At 49.9% G+C, this 22,095-nt stretch overlaps 1 protein-coding gene across 1 annotated transcript; it reads right to left on the reverse strand.

Annotated features, from left to right (window-relative positions):
• Nucleotides 1–187: 187 nt before the first annotated feature.
• LOC140720503 (uncharacterized) lies at nucleotides 188–18,328 on the reverse strand. Its single transcript, XM_073035351.1, has 9 exons — nucleotides 18,276–18,328; nucleotides 10,827–10,956; nucleotides 9,936–10,007; nucleotides 8,571–8,690; nucleotides 6,572–6,688; nucleotides 5,141–5,245; nucleotides 3,343–3,485; nucleotides 2,138–2,202; nucleotides 188–1,155 (listed from the first exon to the last, which is right to left on the reverse strand). Exons 2-9 carry the CDS (start codon nucleotides 10,891–10,893, stop codon nucleotides 963–965), a joined length of 882 nt encoding a protein of 293 aa, XP_072891452.1. The 5' UTR covers nucleotides 10,894–10,956; nucleotides 18,276–18,328; the 3' UTR covers nucleotides 188–962.
• Between the last annotated feature and the right edge of the window lie 3,767 nt (nucleotides 18,329–22,095).

Here is a 22,095-nt window from a genome sequence, read left to right on the forward strand (position 1 = left end):
GACATCTACTTCCACTGCGCCATCACATCTTTCAACGTACGAGAACTAACTCCACATTTTTGCGTTATTTATTAATATTTGTAGTTTACATTAATTTTACATTCTTGCGCCGCACTGATGGGGCAAAAAGAGAAATTCTAGGCCATGTAAGTCTTAGACAATAAATCAAATGGAGATCCCAGTAGGAAACACCCGATGCGAGTGGACAGGACACTTGGCCCGCTGGTCTTCACTGGTCTGGGCACTGAGTACAGGTGTCGGGAGGTCACGTTGCCGTGGTGTAGGACGTCAGTGAGCCCGCACAGTTTTGGTCGCCCTGCTCTGGGTAAAATGCCAGTGAGCCGGAAAGAATGTACAGGGAGATTTACAGGAATATTGCTGGGACTCGTGTAACGGAGATGGAGAGAGGACGGGGTCTTCATTCCCTGGAGCGTAGCTGTAACCTTACAGAGTTGCATAAACTCAAGAGGGGCACAGACAGACGGTATGCGCACAGACTTTCACACAGAGCTGGGGTATCGAGACCCAGACGGGACAGGATTTAGGTGAGAGTGGGTGGAGAGGAGATAGAAAGAGCGAGATCAGAGGGACGCAGGTGTTAGAGGGAACGGAGTGGAGAAGGAGAGTGCAGTAGAAAGGGGGGAAAAGGAGGGCAATATAAAGAGGTTGGAAGAGGGAGTGGTGAAATAGCGAGCGGAGAAAGATCGAGGAAGTAGGATGAGGAAAGGGGGTAGACAGAACGTTAGAAGGAGTGAGGAAGAGCGGGATGGGGGAGGGGTGGCTAGAAAGAAGGGGATAGATGGAGATCGGGGTTTTCCATGTGTGGTGGGGAGAAATGGGTTGCAAAAACAGGAGAATAGAGTAACAGGTAGGGTCAGAGACTGCAGGGAGGATTTTGAGTGGATGGGCTGAGTGAGAGTGGAGGAGAGATAAGGAAGGGAAAGACAGGGTAATCATTTGATTCAAGTCGGCTCTCCGGGCTGTTGACAGAGAAGCTGGATCTTTTCAGGAATATCCGGCCAGCAGGGGGCAGAATACTCGCAGATGAAACGGTGATTATCATTAAGGCAATTGCCACTCCCTCCACTCGATGTGCATGCACTGCAGGAGGCCCTTCCGGAGGACACATTGTACAGTAGACCAGTGGCATCATCCCTATCAATAAATGGTTAAAAAATGTGAACAGAGACGAAACAGATCCGGCGGAACACGAGCCCGTCGCCAAACTAATCCCATTAAATCCGGGCAATCACCACAGCCCTGTGTCGTTCCCAAAATAATTCCAGTGTCCCAATGACTCCCTACTGCTCTGTGTCAGTCACCAAATTAATCCAACAAACCACCTCCCCCACAGCCTCCGGCCCATCGTCCCGCGGTCTCCACAGTCCTGTGGCAGTCCCAAAGCGAATCGAACACACCCATTGATCCCGTCAGATCTATTTCAGTCACCAAACAAATCCAAATATCCGAAACACCCTGCACCCCGCAGGCATACGCCGTTCCGGAATTAATCCCATCGGCACAATCAGATCCTCCAACCCTCTGTCGGTCACCCAAATCCATCACACGGCTCCTATCCCTCCCGACAGTTTATGCCCGTCTGCAGGTTAATCCGATTGCCTCTCACCGTTCCCTCAGCCCTGCTTCAGTCGGCAATCTGGACACCCTGACCGACTCTTCACCTACATCGGCTTGTCGGTCTCCAAACTAATCCAGTTGTCCCACTCTCTCCCCCCAGATCAGTGTCAGACCCCAAACTGATCCTGCTGCATAACTCTCTATCACAGAGTAAGGCCTGTCGCCAAACCAATACGACTCTGCCTTCTGCTCCCAACAGATCTGTGTCAGACTCCAAACTAATTCCACTGCATCTCCCAATCCCCACGGCCCTGCTTCAGTCACCAAAATAAACCCCGGAGCCCACTGACTATCGTCAAAATATTTCACTGTCCTGTCCCGCGACAGACACGTATCGCTCCCTAAAATATTCACCTTGTATCATCCTCTCCCGACAACAAACTCCAGTACCCCACCCCCTTCTCACAAAACTACTTCAGTCCGTAAACAAATCCCATTTTCTCCCCTTAAGCCAGTGTCATTCCCCAAATCCCACTCCACAGATCAGTCCAAATCTCACCCGGTCTCGCATTGTCTAATCCAGTAAGTAACGTTTCGGCGGATAAGAGAGCAGATAACAAAATTCTGTAAAATTAAATTACTTTGATTAATGCCGAGAATCGAAAAATGTTTACGAGAGTGTGTGATAGGACGGTGTGGAGGTAGCTTCACTCTGTGTCTGACCGCGGGAGTGTGTGATGGGGAGGTGTGGAGTGCGATTCACTCTGTGTCTGACCCCGGGAGTGTGTGATGGGACGGTGTGGAGGGATATTCACTCTGTGTCTGACCACAGGAGTGTGTGATGGGACGGTGTGGAGGGATATTCACTCTGTGTCTGACCCCGGGAGTGTGTGATGGGACGGTGTGGATGGAGATTCACTCTGTGTCTGACCCCGGGAGTGTGTGATAGGGAGGTGTGGAGGTAGCTTTACTCTGTGTCTGAACCCGGGAGTGTGTGATGAGATGGTGTGGAGGGGGATTCACACTGTGTCTGACACCGGGAGCGTGTGATGAGATGGTGTGGAGGGAGATTCACTCTGTGTCTGACCCCGTTTGTGTGTGATGGGACGGTGTGAAGGAAGATTCACTCTGTGTCTGACAGCGGGAGTGTGTGATCGGACGGTGTGGAGAGATATTCACTCTGTCTCTGATCCCGGGAGTGTGTGTTGGGACGGTGTGAAGGGAGATTCACTCTGTGTCTGACCCCAGAAGTGTGTGATGCGACGCTCTGGAGGGATATTCACTCTGTGTCTGACCCCGGGAGTGTGTGATGGGACGGTGTGGATGGAGATTCACTCTGTGTCTGAACGCGGGAGTGTGTGATGGGACGGTGTGGAGGGATATTCACTCTGTGTCTGAGCCCGGGAGTGTGTGATGGGACGGTGTGAAGGGAGATTCACTCTGTGTCCCACCGCGGGAGTGTGTGATGCGACGGTGTGGAGGGATATTCTCTCTGTGTCTGACCCCGGGAGTGTGTGATGGGACGGTGTGGAGTGAGATTCACTCTGTCTCTGACCCCGGGAGTGTGTGATGGGACGGTGTGGAGGGAGATTCACTCTCTGTCTGACCCTGGAGAGTGTGATGGGACGGTGTGGAGGGAGATTCACTCTGTGTCTGACCCCGGGAGTGTGTGATGGGATGGTGTGAAGGGAGATTCACTGTGTGTCGGAGGGTGTGTGATGATTCCTGTGTTACTGTGGGATCTTCCCGTGCTGTGGCACATACCGCTTCATCCCTCGAACTGATTTCGAGAAGAATTGATTCACGCTTTGAACATTCTTGCATCGCTTTGCGGAAAGATGTTGCAAATTTGGATACGTAATAACGCCGGTCAATATTTGTGACAAAGTCCTTGGAACAGGTTTGCTCTGGAAATTAGGAGAAAGGAACAAAGTGAATCTCTCCCCACACCGTCCAATCGCACATTACCAAGGATCAGGCACAGTGACCTTCCCTCCAAACCATCCGTCACACACTCACGGATTCAAGGTACAGAGTGAATCTCATTCCACACTTTCCTATCGCACACACCTGGAGAAGGACACAGAATGAAGTTTCCTGCACAACGGCCCATCACAGATTCTCAAGTTCAGGCACAGAGTGAAGTTCCCACCACATCATCCATCATAGACTCTCCAATCAGGCACAGATTGAGGCTATCTGTACACTCCCCTGATACACTCACGGAGCAGGACACAGATTGATCCTCGCGACACATTATCCCATCACACACTCAGTGTGTCAGAAACAGAGCTCCGCTCCCTCCACACCGTCCCATCAGAGACCCCTGAAGTGGACTGGAGTCCACTCGACTGTTCCTTGTCACACAGCCTCTGGGTCGGAACCAGCGTGCAGAGTGAAGTTTCCCCCACACTCTGCACTCTCCCGGGGTCAGACACAGAGTGAATCTCTTTCTCCCTCTCTCTCTCTCTCTCTCACACACACACACACACACACTCACGCACAAACACACACACACACACACACACACACACACACACACACACACACACACACACACACACACACACACACACACACACACACACACACACACACACACACACACACACACACACACACACACACACACAGGTTTAGACCGCACGCTGGTTACTGTCAAATCACACGATCTTGCAGCCAGACACAGAGTGAAGCTCCCTCCACAACGTGCCTTCACACATTCCCAGAGTGCGACACAGAGTTCAGCAGCTGTCACAGTGTCCATTCGCATACTCCAGGAATCAGACACAGTGTAGCTCTTTCAGTAGCAACCGATTCCTGACAACCGGAGAAAGACATGGAGTGAAGCTCTTTCTCCGTTTCCCATGACACCATTCACTAACTCCATGTCCTCATCACTCATTCCAGCGGTCAGATGTGGAGTGCGGCTTCTTGCACAACGTCCTGTCACACTTCCGGAGTCAGATTCTGGGTGTTACTCCCTCCACACCGTCTCATCACACACTCCCGGGGTCAGACACAGAGTGAATCTCCCTCCACACCGTCCCATCACACACTCAAGGGGTCAGACAGAGAGTGAATCTCCCTCCACACCGTCCCATCACACACTCCCGGTGTCAGACACAGAGTGAATCTCCCTCCTCACCGTCCCATCACACACTCCCGGGGTCAGACACAGAGTGAAGCTCCCTCCACACCGTCCCATCACACACTCCCGGGGTCAGACACAGAGTGAATCTCCCTCCACACCGTCCCATCTCACACTCCCGGGGTCAGACTCAGAGTGAAGCTCCCTCCACACCGTCCCATCATACACTCCAGGGGTCAGACACAAAGTGAATCTCCCTCCGCACCGTCCCATCACACACTCCCAGGGTCAGACACAGAGTGAATATCCCTCCACACCGTCCTATCACACACTCCTGTGGTCAGACACAGAGTGAATCATCCTCCATACTATCTCTTTACACGCTCCAGATTCCACGCACAAAGTGACGCTTCCTCTCTCCATGCCTGCCCTGTGATGGGGAGCGGGTTAAAGAGGGAGGTGATGCCTCACCTTTTCTGCTGGTCAAAAATTCACAGATTTGAGCCTTGGTTTCGTTGACAGATCCGTACTTCGTTTCCATCTCAGTGAACTGGTGACGGAGATCGCTGTGCATTCCTTTAAGAAAAGACAGATTAGAGTTGAGCGAGGAAAGCTTGGATTGAAGGGAGGAGTTTAACTCATGGTAATTTTCGGTCGGAGCTGACTTTAGGCTTACGTATCTGTGATACTGTGAAACATATTGAAGGATGTTTAGCGTTTGCTGTGACAAGTGAGTCAGTGTCACGCTAACGAACGGGTCACAGAGAGTGTTGTGTCAGTGTCACGGTGAAGCGTGGAACAGTGAAGGATGTTCTTGTGGCACAGTGAGAGGCGTCGGCGCCACGTTGAGCTGTGTCACGCTGTGTCTCGCTGAGGAATTATCAATGTCCCGGTGACGGTTCTGTTGTTGTTACAATGGGGGTCTACGACAGTATCGTGCGGGGCATGTCCGGTTTCTGTGAGGGACGTTTCGGTCTCACTATGATAGAGGTTTCTGTGCCCCGGCGGGAGGTGTGCCGGATCGGAATGAAGTGTATCTCGATGTCAAGGCGAGGGAAATGTAATGGTGAGGGGTTGGTGGGATCACGGTTGGTGGAGTATCTGTGTCATGGTGTGGGGTGTGCTGGTCTCACAGAGCGGGGTATATCTGTTTCACGGTGAGTGACATGTCATGGCCATGGTGTGTGTGAGAGTGTCACGCTGAGCTGTCCGACGGTGTCACGGAGAGTACTATGCCGGTGTCATTGTGGATTCAGCTGTCGGTATCAGTTCATGGGTTTGCCTGTGTCAGGGTGAGGTGTGGGTAAGTGCCTCAATGAGTGGTACATCGGTGTTATGTTGAGGGGTGATACTGTCTCGGTAAGGGGTATTACAGTGACTTCTGAGTCTTTGTCACGGTGCGGGGCGGAGCGGATCACATTGAGGAGCTTGAAGGTGTCACGGTGTACGGTACCTCAGTGTCACGGTGAAGGGCGTGTCGCTGTCACTGTGAGGTGTGTTTCGGTGTCGCCTTGAGCAGTTTATCAGGAATACCGTCAGAGGCATATCTATGTTACAGTGAGGGGAGCGTTGCGGTCAGTGTGACTGACATGTGTGTGTCACGGCGATGTTCGTGCCAGTGTCGCGGTCAGGAGTGTTCTTGTGTCTCGTTGAAGGTCGTGACCGCGACAGTGTTGTTCATGGTAGAGTGAATGGCGTGTCGGTGTCAGGACGAGTCTTGATTGTGTTCCGGTAAAGGCCGTGTCTTTATCTCGGTTCGGGGTGTGTCAGTGTTGTGGTGATGGGATTTTAATCGGTGTTACGGTAAGGGGCGTGTCGGTGTCACTGTGGTGTTTTACAATAACAATTCATTCCTCTCCCTTTACTTATGGTCTGACTCCACCGGGACACCGTTCCACTCACTGTGGATCAAGAGACCAGCCACTGTCACGATGAGGGCGGACGTAACTAGGCAGAGTAGACAGATCAGACGGTACGGTCTATTGCCGATCTTCACTTTCGATTGTTGTCCATGAGCAGCTGTGGAGACACCACAAGACCATGAGACTATAAGATACAATAGCAGAAGGAGGACATTTGGGCCATCGAGTCTGCCCCGCCATTCAATCATGGGCAAATGTAATTCTTCCAGTCATCCCCACTCCCGTGCCTACTGCCGATACCCTTTAATGCCCGGGCTAATCAAGAGCCTATCTCTCTCAGCGTTAAATGCACCAAATAATTTGGCTTTCACAGCCGCTCGTGTCAAAAAATTTCACCGATTTAACAACCTCTGAATAAAGTAATTTCTCCGCATCTCAGTTCTAAAAGGACGTCGTTCAATCGGAAAGTCGTGGACACTTGCCCTAGAATCGCTTACCATTGGAAATAACATTTCCATATCTAATCTCTCCAGGCTTTGAAGATTCGGTAAGTTTCTATGAGAGGCCCCGTCATTCTCCTGATCTCCAAGGAATACAGCTCAAGAGCTGCCGGATGTTCCTCATACAGCGACCCTCTCATTCCTGGAGGTATTTTCCTGAATCTTCTCTGAACCCTTTCCAATGTCAGTATTTATGAGAAGCCCAAAGCTGCACACAATACTCTCAGTGTGGTCTCACGGTGCCTTTTGGTGCCTCAACATCACATCCCTGCTCTTATATTCTCTACCTGAATGTCAACATTTCATTCGCTTTCTTCACCACCAACTGAACTTGGGGGTTAACCTTTAGGGTCTCTTGCAAAACTACTCCCAAATGCTTTTGCAACTCTTCATTTTGAATTGTCTCACCATCTTCATAATAGTCTGCTTGTTTATTTCATCTTCCAAAGTGCACGACCATACACTTTCCAAAATTGTGTCTCATTTGCCTCTTCTTTGCCCATTCCCCTAAACTATCTGCGTCCCTCTGTACGCCCTCTGTTTCCTCAACACTTCCCACTCCTCCACCTATCTTTGCAAATTCTGCACAAGTCTTTGAAAGACATTGTCGAAATCAGCGGTCCCAACACCGACCCCTGTGGAACTCCACTTGTAACCGGCAGGCAGCCAAAATAGGATCCCTTCATTCCCACTCTCTCTTTTCTACCAATCAACCAATGCTCCCCCCGAGCTTGAAACTTCCCTGTAATTTTACGGGCTCTCATCTTCCTAAGCAGCCTCATGTGCGGTATATTGTCAAAGGCCTTCTGAAAATCCAAATACACTGTCGATTCCTGAAAGATCATTGTTGAAGCCTCGGCAATCTCTCCGCCTATTTCCTTCAGAACCCGAGGCTGCATTCCATCAGGGCCATGACATTTAATCCAAGTCACTGACATCCTCAGTTACTTTCAGCCGTAATCGCTGAGAGTCCAAATTCCTTGACTCGGCAAAGGCTGAGAAGTGTCTGACTGATTCCTGAGGTGTTTTACTCTCTCCTATGCGATTGATGAAGTTGGAGTCGTGGGTCTTGTCTCCGTCAACTTCATTTGGGAGCTTGACTGGGTCCCTCAGGGGAGGCTTATCCAGAAGATTATGATACAGGGGATCCACGGGGAATCGGCCGTCTGGATTCAGAGTTTATTATTTTTTCACAGTTGTATTATTGTCTGCCCACTTTCTGTTCTTTTTCCACAAATCGGATACATGACGGGCTAAACTCTGACATTCTCCAGCCGGATCTGTGACTGATCTACTGTCGCATTGAACTTTTCAATTTGGCAGTTTTCAACATGATCCACAAGAGTACCCATCTTCACATCATGTGCAACTCACAAACACATCCATCTACAGTTTCAACCAGATGATTTATACACATCACAGACAGGAGGTGGAACGAGCTCGCAGAGAAGTGGTCGAGGCAGATGAATTAAAATTTGAAACACCTGGGCAAATGACACCTGACGCTTCCAGAATGGCGTCACTATTGTGAACACTGACCTGTTTGTATAGTAGTTGGCATCCCTCCGGGTCCCGAGGTGATGTGAGCACCCTCTTCCTCATCGATGAGGGGATCGTCTCTTCGAAAGTTCATCTCTGAGTAGGTGGAGATCGGACCATCTGGGAGAGAAAGTCGGACAGGCCGGTCAGGGAGAGAATGAGACAGCGGTAGAGAATTAGGGAAATAGAGAAGAGACAGCAGAGGAGAGAGAGGAGTAAGCGAGAGGGAGAGAGGGGTAATCGGGGGAATGTGAAAGAGAGGGAGCAGAGAGTGTGGGAAAGGGGAGAATGGGGAAAGGTAAGTAGATAGAGGGGAATGTCAACGGAGAGAGCAGGAGTCGTAGAAGGGCAGAGATGTGCAAAAGACAGAGAGAAGTGTTGGGAAAGGGGGGAAAGCGTGAGAGGGTGCGGTAGGGAAAGGAAATAGTGGAGGAAGAAAAGAGGATGGGAGAGGATCAGTGTGTGAGAGATAGGGGAAGAAAGAGGGAGGCAGGGGAGAGAGAGGGGAAAGAGTGTTGAGAGAGTTGGTTTAGAACGGGGTCAGTGTTATACACATTTTATAAAGTTATCGTTTCTTACTGACCCTTGCCACTCTCCTCCCTCCTCGCCACTCTTCCCAAGGTGTCTCCTGCTCACCGGCCATGCCACAGCACTAGCTGCTCCCGCACCCGCCCCATCACACAGCTCCCCTCAGTGCCCCCAGTTTAAACCCCTCTCACGGTACGCCCACCACACAAAAAAATTCATAGGATTTTCTGCACCGACCCCACCCAGAGAAACTCCTCATTCCTTTCCACAGCCCTCCCACTGTACTACCCCGCCTGTGGCTCTGCCTCCGCCCCGACCCTTCCCAGAGCGCTCCTTCCTCACCGACCCTCCCATAGAGCCCGTCTCTCATTCCTTTCCACAGCCTTCCCACTGTACCACCCCGCCTGTGGCTCTGCCTCCGCCCCGACCCTTCCCAGAGCGCTCCTTCCTCACCGACACTCCCATAGAGCCCGTCTCTCATTCCATTTTTACAGCCCTCCCTCTATACAACCCCGCCTGTTGCTCTGCCTCCACCCCGACCCTTCCCACAGCGCTCATTCCTCACTGACCCTCCCATAGAGCCCGTCTCTCATTCCTTTTCTCAGCCCTCCCTCTATACAACCCGCCTGTTGCTCTGCCTCCACCCCGACCCTTCCCAGAGCGTTCCCTCCTCAGACACCCTCCCATAGAGCACGTCTCTCATCCAGTCTCGCACGCATTGCTCCTGACCTATTGTCTAACAGGGAACAATCAGGGTTAACTGCGATTGGGATGAGATTTCTCGACAGGAAGATTCACATCAGCTGATCAGAGTCAAACCAGTAAAGTGAAACTGACCTCCATTCGTCCGGACCCGGGGAACAGAGAGGGATTTGAAATGAAGTTCCACATACGATACATCAGGTTTAGCTGGGGACAGAACAGTGAGAGTCAGAAACAGCGTGAGGCTCCCTCTAAACCGTCCCATCAAACACATCCGGGGTCAGACACAGAGTGAATCTCCCTCCTCACCGTCCCATCACACACTCCTGTGGTCAGACACAGAGTGAAGCTCCCTCCACACCGTCACATCACACACTGCCGGGGTCAGACACAGAGTTAAATCTTCCTTCACTCTGTACCATAATGGGGGACAGATTGCGCTTTGGAGCGTACAAGTTTGAGGGGGGGGGGGAACTTGACAGAGGTATATAAAGTTATGTGGGGGATAGATCGAGTTGACGTGGATAGGCTTTTTTCCATTGAGAGTAGTGGAGATTCGAACAAGAGGACATGATTTGAGAGTTAGGGGGCAAAAGTTTAAGAATAATAGGAGGCGGATTTTATTTACTCAGACAGTGGTAGCTGTATGGAACGAGCTTCCAGTAGAAGTGTTAGAGGCAGGTACGGTATTGTCATTTAAAGTGAAATTGGATAGGCATATGGATATGAAAGAAATGGAGGTTTATGTGCTGCGTGCGGGCCAGTGGGACTAGGTGAGAGTAAGCGTTCGGCACGGACTGGAAGGGCCGGGGCGGCCTGCTTCCGTGCTGTAATTGTTATATGGTTGTTATATGGTTTATATTATACAGTCCTGTGATCAGAAAAGGAGTGACGCTCCCTCCACTCCGTCCCATCACACACTACCGGAGTCAGACACAGAGTGAAGCTCCCTCTACTCCCGCCATTACAAACTCCCCGGGTTAGAAAGAGACTGAAACTCCCTCACTCCATCTCTGCCCCACTCACCTCCCGATGGAGACAGTGAGTCCGGTTTTACGAGCTGCTTTTTCATGTAGGTCTCGCTCTTGGCCATCCTGTCGATGGCTCTCTGCGTCTCTGAGCTCAGCGAGGGGAAGCAACCGTTGTCAGAGGAAGCCTGTGTTGACAAGTGGATCAGAACGAGACCAGCAAACACCGGATGAGCAGCCGAAGAAGAGGGGAGCCGACAGCAGAGAGAGGAAGCGCTGGGGACGAGGGAGATTGAGGGTGTGAGAGGGGGTAGTCTGTAGCGATTAGAGTGGCGCGGGGAGAAGAGTAGTGCAAGTGGAGAGAAACAGAGGGAGGGAGAGCGAGGGGAAGGTTATGGTTTGACGGAAAATAGAATCGTGAATTACAGGGGTTAGAAAAGGGTATCACTGAAAGAAGGGGAGGGCAAAAACTGGGAGGGAATGTAGAGAGAGGGGTAGAAATAGAGAGGGAGGATTGTTGGAGAGATTCAATTTCGCCCCTCTCTCCAGCTCTCTGCTTTTTCCTCCACTCCCTCTGTCTCCTCTGCCTTTCTATCTCACATCCTTCACTGAAAGCGAAGGGGGAAGTGAAAGGAAATGGGGGTGAGGGTATTGGATAAAGGGGTGATAGTGCGGGAGGCGATGTGCTGTAGCGGTTGTGTGTGTGTGTGTGTGAGTGTGTGGGTGTGTGGGTGTCTGTGTGTGTCTGGATGTGTGTGTGTGAGTGAGTGTGTGGGTGTCTGTGTGTGTCTGGATGTGTGTGTGTGAGTGACTGTGTGTGTGTGTGTCTGTGTGTGCGTATGTGTGTGTGTGTGTGTGAGAGAGAGAGAGAGAGAGAGAGAGAGAGAGAGAGAGAGAGAGAGAGAGAGAGAGAGAGAGAGAGAGAGAGAGAGAGCGCCTCGGCATCGGCCGAACAAACACTCCCGGGATCAGACATAAGTGCAGCTCCTTCCATACCGTCCCATTGCACAGTCCCAGGGTCACAAACAGAGCTAATATGCCGCCTCACAGTCCTATAACACATTAACGGATTCAGAAACAGATCGTATCTCCCTCTTCACTCCCAGTTTTTCAGCGTTCCTGTAGTCTCCAACACAGAGTCTGTCTCAGAGATAATAAGTGTGTCTGAGAGACCAGAAGTGGAACAGAGGAGGGTGGGGGAGTGGAAAGATGGCTGTGGAGGGGTGGTGAGTTTCCAGTCACTGGGTGGAATTGGTGTGAAACCACACGACCGGCCTGTGCACAGAGAGACGTAGAGAAGCTCAGAAGCGAGAAATCGATATCCGGTGGAAATGTGCAGCAGTAACACCAACGTTGTGCAAGGAGTTGACCACGTGTCTGACCCCGGGAGTGTGTGATGGGACGGTACAGAACATAGAACAGAAAACGATGCAGCACATTTCTGGCCCTTCGGCCCACAATGTTTTGCCGACCCATATAAAGCCTCAACGTAAATTCCCTCATATGCCTGTGTAGTAGTCTCTTAATTTTCACTAGTGTATGTGCCTCAAACACAGAATCAGGCAGTGCATTCCACGCACCAACCACTCCCTAAGTAACAGCCATTCCGCTAATCTCTCCTTTGAACTCTGCCCCCCTTACATTAAAGCCATTTCCTCTTGTATTGTGCAGTGGTGTCCTGGGGAAGAGGCGCTGGATGTCCACTCCGTCTATTCCTCTTAATATCTTGTACATCTCTTTCATGTCTCCTCTCATCCTCCTTCTCTCCAGATAGTAAGCCCTAGCTCGGCTAACCTGTGTTTTACAGAGCTGCATCAATAAGCCGCGACTAAACTATGAGGCGACTTTCAGGGATCTGTGGACATGTACTCCCAGATCCCTCTGCTCCTCCACACTACCAAGTATCCTGTAATTTACTTTCTACTCTGCCTTGGAGTTTGTCCATCCAAAGAGTACCACCTCACACTTCTCCGGGTTGAACTCCATCTGCCACTTCTCAGCCCACTTCTTCATCCTATCAATGTCTCTCTGCAATCTTCGACAATCCTCTGCACTATCTACAACACCACCAACCTTTGCGTCATCTGCAAACTTGACAACCAATCCTTCTACCCCCACGAAAAGTAGGGGTTCCAGAACCGATCCTTGTTGGACAACACTAGTCACAGCCCAATCTGAATGTACTCCCTCCCCCACGACCGTCTGCCTTCTTCAGGCAACCCAATTCTGAATCCACCTGGACAAACATCCCTGGTTCCCATGCCTTCTGCCTCTCTGAATATGCCTACATATTGGAACCTTGTCAAATTCCTTACTAACATACGTGTAGAAATAGATCCACTGCACTACCCTCATCTATATGCCTGGTCACCTCCTCAAAGAACTCTATCAGGATGGTTAGACACGACCTGCCTTTCCCAAAGCCATGCTGACTGTCCCTGATCAGAGCATGATTCTCTAAATGCCCATAGATCCTTTCCCTAAGAATCCTTTCCAACAACTTTCCCACCACAGACGTCAGACTCACTGGTTTATAATTATCCAGACAATTCCTACTAACCTTTTGAAGAAGAGGACAGCATTCTCCTCCCTCCAGTCTTCCGGTACCACCCTCTGATTCTATCCTTTTCAGTGAGGCAAATGGAGGGAGTTAAACTCTGTCTGAACATGAGAGTGTGTGATGTAACGGCGTAGAGGGAGATTCACTCTGTGTCTCACCCCAGGAGAGTGTAATTTGAAAATGTGCGGGGACTATATTCTCTGTCGAGTCCCGGGAGTGTGTAATGGGGCTGTGTGGAAAGTGATTCACCTTATGTCTGACACCAGGACTTTGTGATTAGGCGGTGGGGAGGGGGATCCACCATGTGCCTGACACCGGGAGAGTGTTATAGGACAGTATGGAGGGAGTTACACCCTGTGTATGACCCCGGGAATGTGTAATTGGAGAGTATAGAGGGGGCATCATTCTGGTGTGTATTTATCACACATATCTTTTCCTCTTTTGAATTTAATTCAAAACGCTGTCAAACAGAGTTAAAACAATGCTGCTGCCCCCAATCGTCTGCTCTGGAAAATAGGACCAATGAACAGTGAATCTCCCCGCACACATTCGCCGGTAGGCAGACAGAGAAAAGGGAATCGTTCCTACCGGCCCATCACACTTTCACGGCTTCAGTTGCAAAGTCACACAGAATCGGCGGTTTAGAGAGAAAGTGTAGTTCCCTCTCCACTCTTTCATCAAATAGTCCTGTTGGCAGACAGACAGAAGTTTCCAACACAGTCTCCCAAAACACATTCCCGGGGTCAGACACAGAGTGTATCTCCCTCCACACCGTCCCATCACACACTCCCGGGGTCAGTCACAGAGTGAATCTCTCTCTTCACTCCCTCTCTCCCTCCCACCAATCACCAGTTTTTCAGAATTCCTGCAGTCTCCAACAGTGTGTCTGTCTCAGAGATAATAAGTGTATGTGAGACCAGAGATAAAACAGAGGAGGGTGGGGGAGTGGAAAGAGGGCTGTGGACAGGTGGTGAGTTTCCAGTCACTGGCAGGAAATGGTATGAAACCACACGACCGGCCTGTACACACAGAGACGTAGAGAAGCTCAGAAGCGAGAAATCGATATCCGGTGGAAGTGAGCAGCAGTAACTCCAACGTTGTGCAAGGAGTTGACCATGTGACTGATCCCGGGAGCGTGTGATTGGACGGTATAGAACATATAACAGAAAATGATACAGCACAGTACTGGCCCTTCGGCCTACAATGTTGTGCCGACCTTTATACCCTGCTCCCATATAAAACCCCACATTAAATACCCCATAAACCTGTCTAGTTGTCCACCACTGATTCAGGCTGTGCATTCCACGCACCCACCACTCTCTGAGTAAAAATCCTTCCTCTGATTTTCCCCTTGAACGTTGCTCCACTGACCATAAAGCCATGGCCTCCTGTTTTGAGCAGTGGTGTCCTGGGGAAGAGGCGCTGGCTGTCCACTCTATCGATTCCACTTAATATCGTGTACACCTCTAACATGTCTCCTCTCATCCTACTTCAGTCCAAAGAGTAAAGACCTAGCTCCCTTAATCTGTGCTCATAGTGCATACTCTCTAAACCAGGTAGCATCCTGGTAAATCTCCTCTGCACCCTTTCCACTGATTCAACATCCTTCCTATAATGAGGCGAGCAGAACTGGGCACAGTACTTCAAGTGTGGGCTAACCTGTGTTTTACAGAGCTGCATCAATAAGCCGCGACTCTTAAACTCTATCCCTCGGCTTATGAAAACGAACAATTCATTGGCTCCCTTAACTACACTATCTACCCGTGAGGCAACTTTCAGGGATCTGTGGACATGTACCCCGCCTTGGAGTATGTCCTTCCAAAGTGTACCACCTCACACTTCTCCGGGTTGAATTCTATTTGCCACTTCTCAGCCCAATTCAGCATCCTATCAATGGCTCTCTGCAATCTTCGAGATTTTTCTACACTGGCCGCAACACCACCAACCTTTTTGTCGTCTGCAAATTTGCCAACCAACCCTTCTACCCCAACATTAGGTCGTTAATAAAATCACACAATGTAGAGGTCCCAGAACCGATCCCTGCGGGTCACCACTCGTCACAGCCTCCCAATCCGAATGTACACATGATCCTCAACACACTGCTTTCTGCAGCCAAGCCAATTCAGAATCTACCTTGACAAACCTTCCTTGACCACATGCCTTCTGACTTTCAGAATAAGCCTATCGTGTAGAACCTTGTAAAATACCTTACAAAAATTCATGTAGATTTTACATCCACTGCGCTGCCCTCACCTATATGCCTGGTCACCTCCTTAAAGAACTCTTTATCAGCCTTCTTTGAACGGTGTAAAGTTAGGTAAGGGAGAATACAAATAGATCTAGGAGTCTTTGTTCATCAGTCACTGAAGGTGAATGAGCAAGTGCAGCAGGCAGAGAAGAAGGCTAATGGAATGTTGGCCTTTATTACAAAGGGAATTGAGTACAAGAGCAAGGAAATCCTCTTGCATTTGTACAGGGCCCTGTTGAGACCACACCTGGAGTATTGTACATGAGCTTTGGTCTCCAGCGTTAATGAAGGACATCCTGGCTGCAGAGGAATGCAGCGTAGATTCACGAGGTTAATTCCTGGGATGACAGGACTGTCTGATGCAGAGAGGTTAGAGAGACTGTGCTTGTACACGCTGGAAATAAGGAGATTGAGAGGGGATCTGATTGCAACATATAAGATTATTAAGGGAATGGACAAGCTCGAGGCAGGAAATATGTTCCAGATGCTGGGAGAATCCAGTACCAGAGGGCATGGTCTGAGAATAAGGGGTAGGTCATTTAGGACAGAGTTAAGGAAAAACTTCTTCTCCCAGAGAGTTGGGGGGGGGGGGTCTGGAATGCACTGCCTCGGAAGGCAGTGGAGGCCAATTTTCTGTATGCTTTCAAGAAGCAGCTAGAGAGGTATCTTATGGATAGGGGAATCAAGGGATATGGGGACAAGGCAGGAACCGGGTATTCATAGTAATTGATCAGCCATGATCTCAAAATGGCGGTGCAGGCTCGAAGGGCCGAATGGTCTACTTCTGCACCTATTGTCTATTGTCTATTGTCTATTCTGAGCCACGACCTGCCCTTAGCAAAGCTATGCTGACTGTCCCTGATCAGACCCTGATTCTCTAAATGCCCATAGATCCTATCTGTAAGAATCTTTTCCAAAAGCTTTCCCACCGCAGACGTAAGGTCACTGGTCTTTAATTACCCGGACTATCCCTACTAACCTATTTGAAGAAGGGGACAATATGCGCCTCCCTGCAATCCAGCTGTACCATTCCAGTGGACAACGAGGACATAAAGATCGTAGTCAGAGGCTCACGAATGTTTTCCATCGTGACATGCAGCAGCTTGGGGACTGTTCCTTCAGGCCCTGGGGAATTATCCACCCTAAATTATTTTAACAACACCAGCGCCTACTCTCCCTTAATGTCAACGTGCTCCAGAACATCAACCTCACTCATATTGTCCTTAGCGGAAAAGTTCCCTCACATTAGTGAATACCGTAGACAAGTAATTATTGATGACCTCGCTCTATTCCACAGCCTCCAGGCACATTTTCCCACGTTTGTCTCCAATCGGACCTATCTTCACACCTCTCATCTTTTTGTTCTTCACATAATTCAAGAATTGTGTGGTGTTTTGCTTTACCCTCCTCGCCAACTCCATCTCATGCCCCCTTCGTGCTCTACTCGGTTCCTTCCTAAGCTCCTTTCCTGCTACCCAATATTCCTCAATAGACCCATCTGATCCCTGCTTCCTAAATCTCATGCATGCTGCCTACTTCCACCTGACTAGATTCTCCACCGCACTTGCCACCATCGTGCCTTCACCCTACCATACATTATCTTTCTCACTGGAACAAAGTTAACCCTAATATCCCGCAAAAGAACCCTAAACATCGAACAAATGTCCATAGGACATTTCCCAGCAGAAACATCATCACAAGGCACACACGCACGTTCTAGATTTAAAGCCTCATAATCTGACATTCCCACTTAAAAATGTTCTCTGTCCTCTCTGTGTTTTTTTTACTGTTTCCCATGAGGCAAATGGAGGCAGTTAAACTCGCTGTCTGAAACCGATAGTGTATAATGGGACGGCGTGGAGGGCGATTCACTGTGTCTCTGACACCGGGAATATTTGATAAGACAGTAAGGAGAGATGTACAATGTTTGTGTGACCACGGGAGTGTGTAATGGGAAGCTTTGGAGGAAGATTCACTCTGTGTCTGACCACGGCGGTGTGTGATCGGACGGTGTGGAGGGAACTTCACTCGGAGTCTAACCACGGGACTGTCTGATTCGTCGGTGCGGTTGGAGTTTAACCATGTGTCACCCGCCGTACAGCGTGATAGGACTGTGTGGAGGGAGAGTCCCTCTGTGTCTCAGCCCGGTGGATGGAGATTGGCTCTGTGTCTGACACCGGGCTTGTCTGATGGGACGGTGTGGAGGGAGATTCACCATGTGACTGACCCCAGGAGTGTGTGCTGGGACGGTGTGGAGAGAGCATCAATATGCGTCTAACATTGGGAGTGTGTGATGGGCTTCACCATGTGTCTGACACAAGGCAGTTTGTGATGGGACGGTTTGCAGGGAGCTTCACTCTATGTCTGAGTGTGTGATGGGCCTGTGTGAAGGGCGTTTTGCCATATGTCTGATCGCGGGATTGTGTGATGGGACGGTGTGGAAGGGGATTCACTCTGTATCTGACCTCGGGAGTGTGTGATGGGGCGGTGTGGAGGGAGCTTCACTCTGGGTCTGACCCCGGGAGCGTGTGACTGAACGGTGTGGAGGGAGTTTCGGCAAGTGACTGATCCCGGGATTGTGTGATGGGACGGTGTGGAGGGAGCTGCTCTGTGTGTCTAACACCCGAAGTATGAAATAGGATGTAGTGGAGGGAGTTTCAGTCTGATATGTACGTAAGTTCTGTCTAGCTGACACATACCTCTTCCTTTTTTGAATGTATTTCAAGACGCTTTGAAAGAGAGTTAGAACATTGCTGCCTCGTCCCATCTGCTTTTCTGGAAAATAGGACTCTCTCTACAGCGTCCATTACATCCGCCGGCAGTCAGACATAGAATGGGGATCCTTTCACAACCGGCCATCACACATTCCCGGCGTCAGTTGTAAAGAGATGATTGCTCCGAACCACCCGATCACATAGTCTTTGCGGTTTAGAAATAGAGTGAAGCTCCCTCTGCACCCTCCCATCAAATAGTCCTATTGACAGACATAACGAGAAATTCCTGAAACACTCTCCCAAATCACATTCCCTTGATCAGAATTTGAGTCAAAATCTCAAAGCACAGTTCCAGCACATACAAACAGCTTTAGACACAGAGTAAAGTTGCTTTCACACCGTCCAATTTCACTCTCCCGGGGTCAGACACAGAGCCAATCTCCCTCTTCACTCCCTCTCTCCCTCTCACCAATCACCAGTTTTTCAGCGTTCCTGTAGTCTCCAACAGTGTGTCTGTCTCAGGGATAATAAGTGTGTGTGAGAACACAGATAGAACAGAGGAGGGTGGGGGAGTGGAAAGAGGGCTGTGGAGGGGTGGTGAGTTTCCAGTCACTCTGAGGAAATGTTGTTAAACCAAACGACCGGCCTGTACACACAGAGACGTATTGAAGCTGAGAAGCGAGAAATCGATATCCGGTGGAAGTGAGCAGCAGTAACTCCAACGTTGTGCAAGGAGTTGACCACGTGTCTAACCCCGGGAGTGTGTGATGGGGGGGAGGGGGGAGAGTGGAGAGTCATTCACTCTGTTTCTGCCACCTGGATTGTGCAATGAGACGGTGTGCAGGGCGACTCACCATGTGTCTGACTGCAGGAGTGTGTGACGGTACGGTGTGGAGGGCGATTCCCTTTGTGCCTGACCTCGGTAGTATGTGATGGGACGGTATGGAGGGAGATTCACCCTGTGTCTGACCCCGGGAGTGTGTGATGGGACGTTGTGGAAGGACCTTGATTCTGTGTCTGACCCGTAGAGTGTGTGATGGGACGGTGTGGATGGAGATTACCTTTGTGTCTGACCCCGGGAGTTTGTGATCGGACGGCGTGGAGGGAGATTCACTCTGTGTCTGACACCGGGAGAGTGTGACGGGAGGGTGTGGAGGAAGATTCACTCTGTGTCTGACCGGGAGTGTGTGATGGGACGGTGCGGAGGGAGATTCACCCTGAGTCTGACCCCGGGAGTGTGTGATGGGACGTTGTGGAAGGACCTTGATTCTGGGTCTGACTCGTGGAGTGTGTGATGGGACGGTGTGGAGGGAAATTCAGACTGTGACTGACCCCAGGAGAATGTTACAGAACGTTATGGAGGGAGTTTCTCAGTGTGTCAGATCCCCGAAGTATGAAATGGGATGGAGAGGAGGGAGTGTTACTCTGGTGTGAATATATCACACATCTCAATTCCTCATTTGAACTTACTTCAAGACGCTTTGGAGCAGAGGTAGAACAATGTTGCTTTGCCCCATCGTCTGCTCTGAGAAATTGCAACAGTAAACAGTGAAGCTGACCCCTCAGCGTCAATTAGATCCGCGGGTAGACAGACACAGAATGGGCTTCGTCTTACATATGTCCATCACACTTACTGCGCGTCAGTTGTAAAGTGAAGATCCCTCCGAACCGTCCGGGTCCGGCGTGTAGAGAAAGAGTGAAGCTCCTTATGCACTCCCGATCAAATTATCCTGTTGTCAGACATACAGAGGAGTTCCTAACACACTCTCCCAAAACACCTTCCCGGGATCAGACACAGAGTCAGGATCCCAAAATAGAGTCCCAGCACATACTAACTGCGCTAGAAAACAGAGTAAAGTTGCTTCCACTCCGTCCAATTTCACACTCCCGGGGTCAGACACAGACTGAATCTCCCTCTTCACTCCCTCTCTCCCTCTCACCAATCACCAGTTTTTCAGCGTTCCTGTAGACTCCAACAGTGTGTCTGTCTCAGAGATAATAAGTGTATGTGGGAACAGAGATAGAACAGAGGAGGGTAGGGGAGTGGAAAGAGTGCTGTGGACAGATGGTGAGTTTCCAGTCAGTGGGAGGAAGGGGAGTGAAACCACACGACCGGCCTGTACATACAGAGACGTAGAGAAGTTCAGAAGCGAGAAATCGATATCCGGTGGAAAAGAGCAGCAGTAACTCCAACGTTTTGCAAGGAGTTGACCACGTGTCTGACCCCGGGAGTGTCTGATTGAACGGTATAGAACATAGAACAGAAAACGATAGAGCACAGTACTGGCCATTCGGCCCACAAAGTTGTGCCGACACTTATACCCTGCTTCCATATAAAACCCCACCTTAAATTCCCCGTAAACCTGACTAGTTGTCCACCACTGACTCAGGCAGTGCATTCCACGGTCTGAGTGGAAAAACCTTCCTCTAATATGCCCTTGCACTTTGCTCCCCTTACTTTAAAGCCATATCCTCTTGTATAGAGCAGTGGCGTCCTGGGGATGTGGCGCTGGCTATCCACTCTATCTTTCCCTCTTAATAACTTGTTCTCCTCTAACATGTCTCCTCTCATCCTACTTCTGTCCAGAGAGTAAAGCACTAGATCCCTTAATCTCTGCTCATAATGCATGCTGTCTAAACCAGGCAGCATCCTGATAAATATCCTGTGCATCCTTTCCACTGCTTCCACATTCTTCCTATAGTGAGGCGAGCAGAACTGGACACAGTACTCCAAGTGTGGGCTAACCTGTGTTTTACAGAGCTGCACTCTTAAACTCTGACCCTCGGCTTATGAAAACTAACACTTCATTGGCTGCCTTAACTACACTACCTACCCTTGAGGCAGCTTTCCGGGATCTGTGGACATGTACCCCCAGATCCCTCTGCTCCTCCACACTTCCATGTATCCTGCTATTTACATATCCTGACAACGAGGACTTAAAGTCGTAGCCAGAGGATCAGGAATGTTTTCCATCTTCTCGTGGAGCAGCCTGGGGACTATTCCTTCAGACCCCGGGGAATGATCCACACTAAATCATTTCAACAACGCCAACGCCTAATCTCACTTAATATCAACGTGCTCCAGAACATCAACCTCACTCATACTGTCCTCACCGGGAAAAGCTCTCTCACATTAGTGAATACCGTAGACAAGCAATTATTAATGACTATGCTCTATTCCACAGCTTCCAGGCACATCTTCCCACCTTTGTCTCTAATCGGACCTATCTTTACTCCTCTCATCTTTTTGTTCTTCACATATTTCAAGGATTCCTTGGAATTTTCATTTACCCTTCTCGCCAACGCCGTCTCATGCCCCCTTCGTACTCTCCTCAGTTCCTTGCTAAGCTCCTTTCCTGCTACCAAATATTTCTCAATAGACCCATCTGATCCTTGCTTCCTAAATCTCATGTGTGCTGCCTAATTCCACCTGACTAGATACCCCACCGCACTTGTCACCATCTGTCGCTCCCCACTTAAAATGTTCTCCGTCCTCTCTGTGTTTTTACCGTTTTCCATGAGGAAAATGGAGGCAGTTAAACTCGCTGTCTGAAACCGGTAGTGTGTGATGGGACGGCGTGGAGGGAGATTCAACATGTGTCTGACCCAGGGAGTGTGTGATGAGACAGTAAGGAGTGAGATCCAATGCTTTTCTGGCCCCGGGTGTGTGTAATTGGACGCTTTAGTGGGAGCTTCGCTCTGTGCCTGACAGCGGAAGTGTGTGATGGGAAGATGCTGACGGAAATTCACCATGTGTCTTACCCCAGGAGTGTATGCGGAGCAACAATATGTGCCTAACCTTTGG

Source organism: Hemitrygon akajei, unplaced genomic scaffold (assembly GCF_048418815.1).
Source record: "Hemitrygon akajei unplaced genomic scaffold, sHemAka1.3 Scf000043, whole genome shotgun sequence".
Classification (NCBI taxonomy): domain Eukaryota; kingdom Metazoa; phylum Chordata; class Chondrichthyes; order Myliobatiformes; family Dasyatidae; genus Hemitrygon; species Hemitrygon akajei.

Bases quoted from the DNA above. Each gene is read 5' to 3' on its own strand.
- LOC140720503 (XM_073035351.1), bottom strand. From the start codon at position 10,893: ATGGCCAAGAGCGAGACCTACATGAAAAAGCAGCTCGTAAAACCGGAC. The intron at 6,689-8,570 runs GTCAGTGTTCAC...GTGTCTCCACAG, and splicing joins GCCAACTACTATACAAACAG to CTGCTCATGGACAACAATCG. The intron at 3,486-5,140 runs GTGAGGCATCAC...CCTAATTTCCAG, and splicing joins ATTTTTGACCAGCAGAAAAG to AGCAAACCTGTTCCAAGGAC.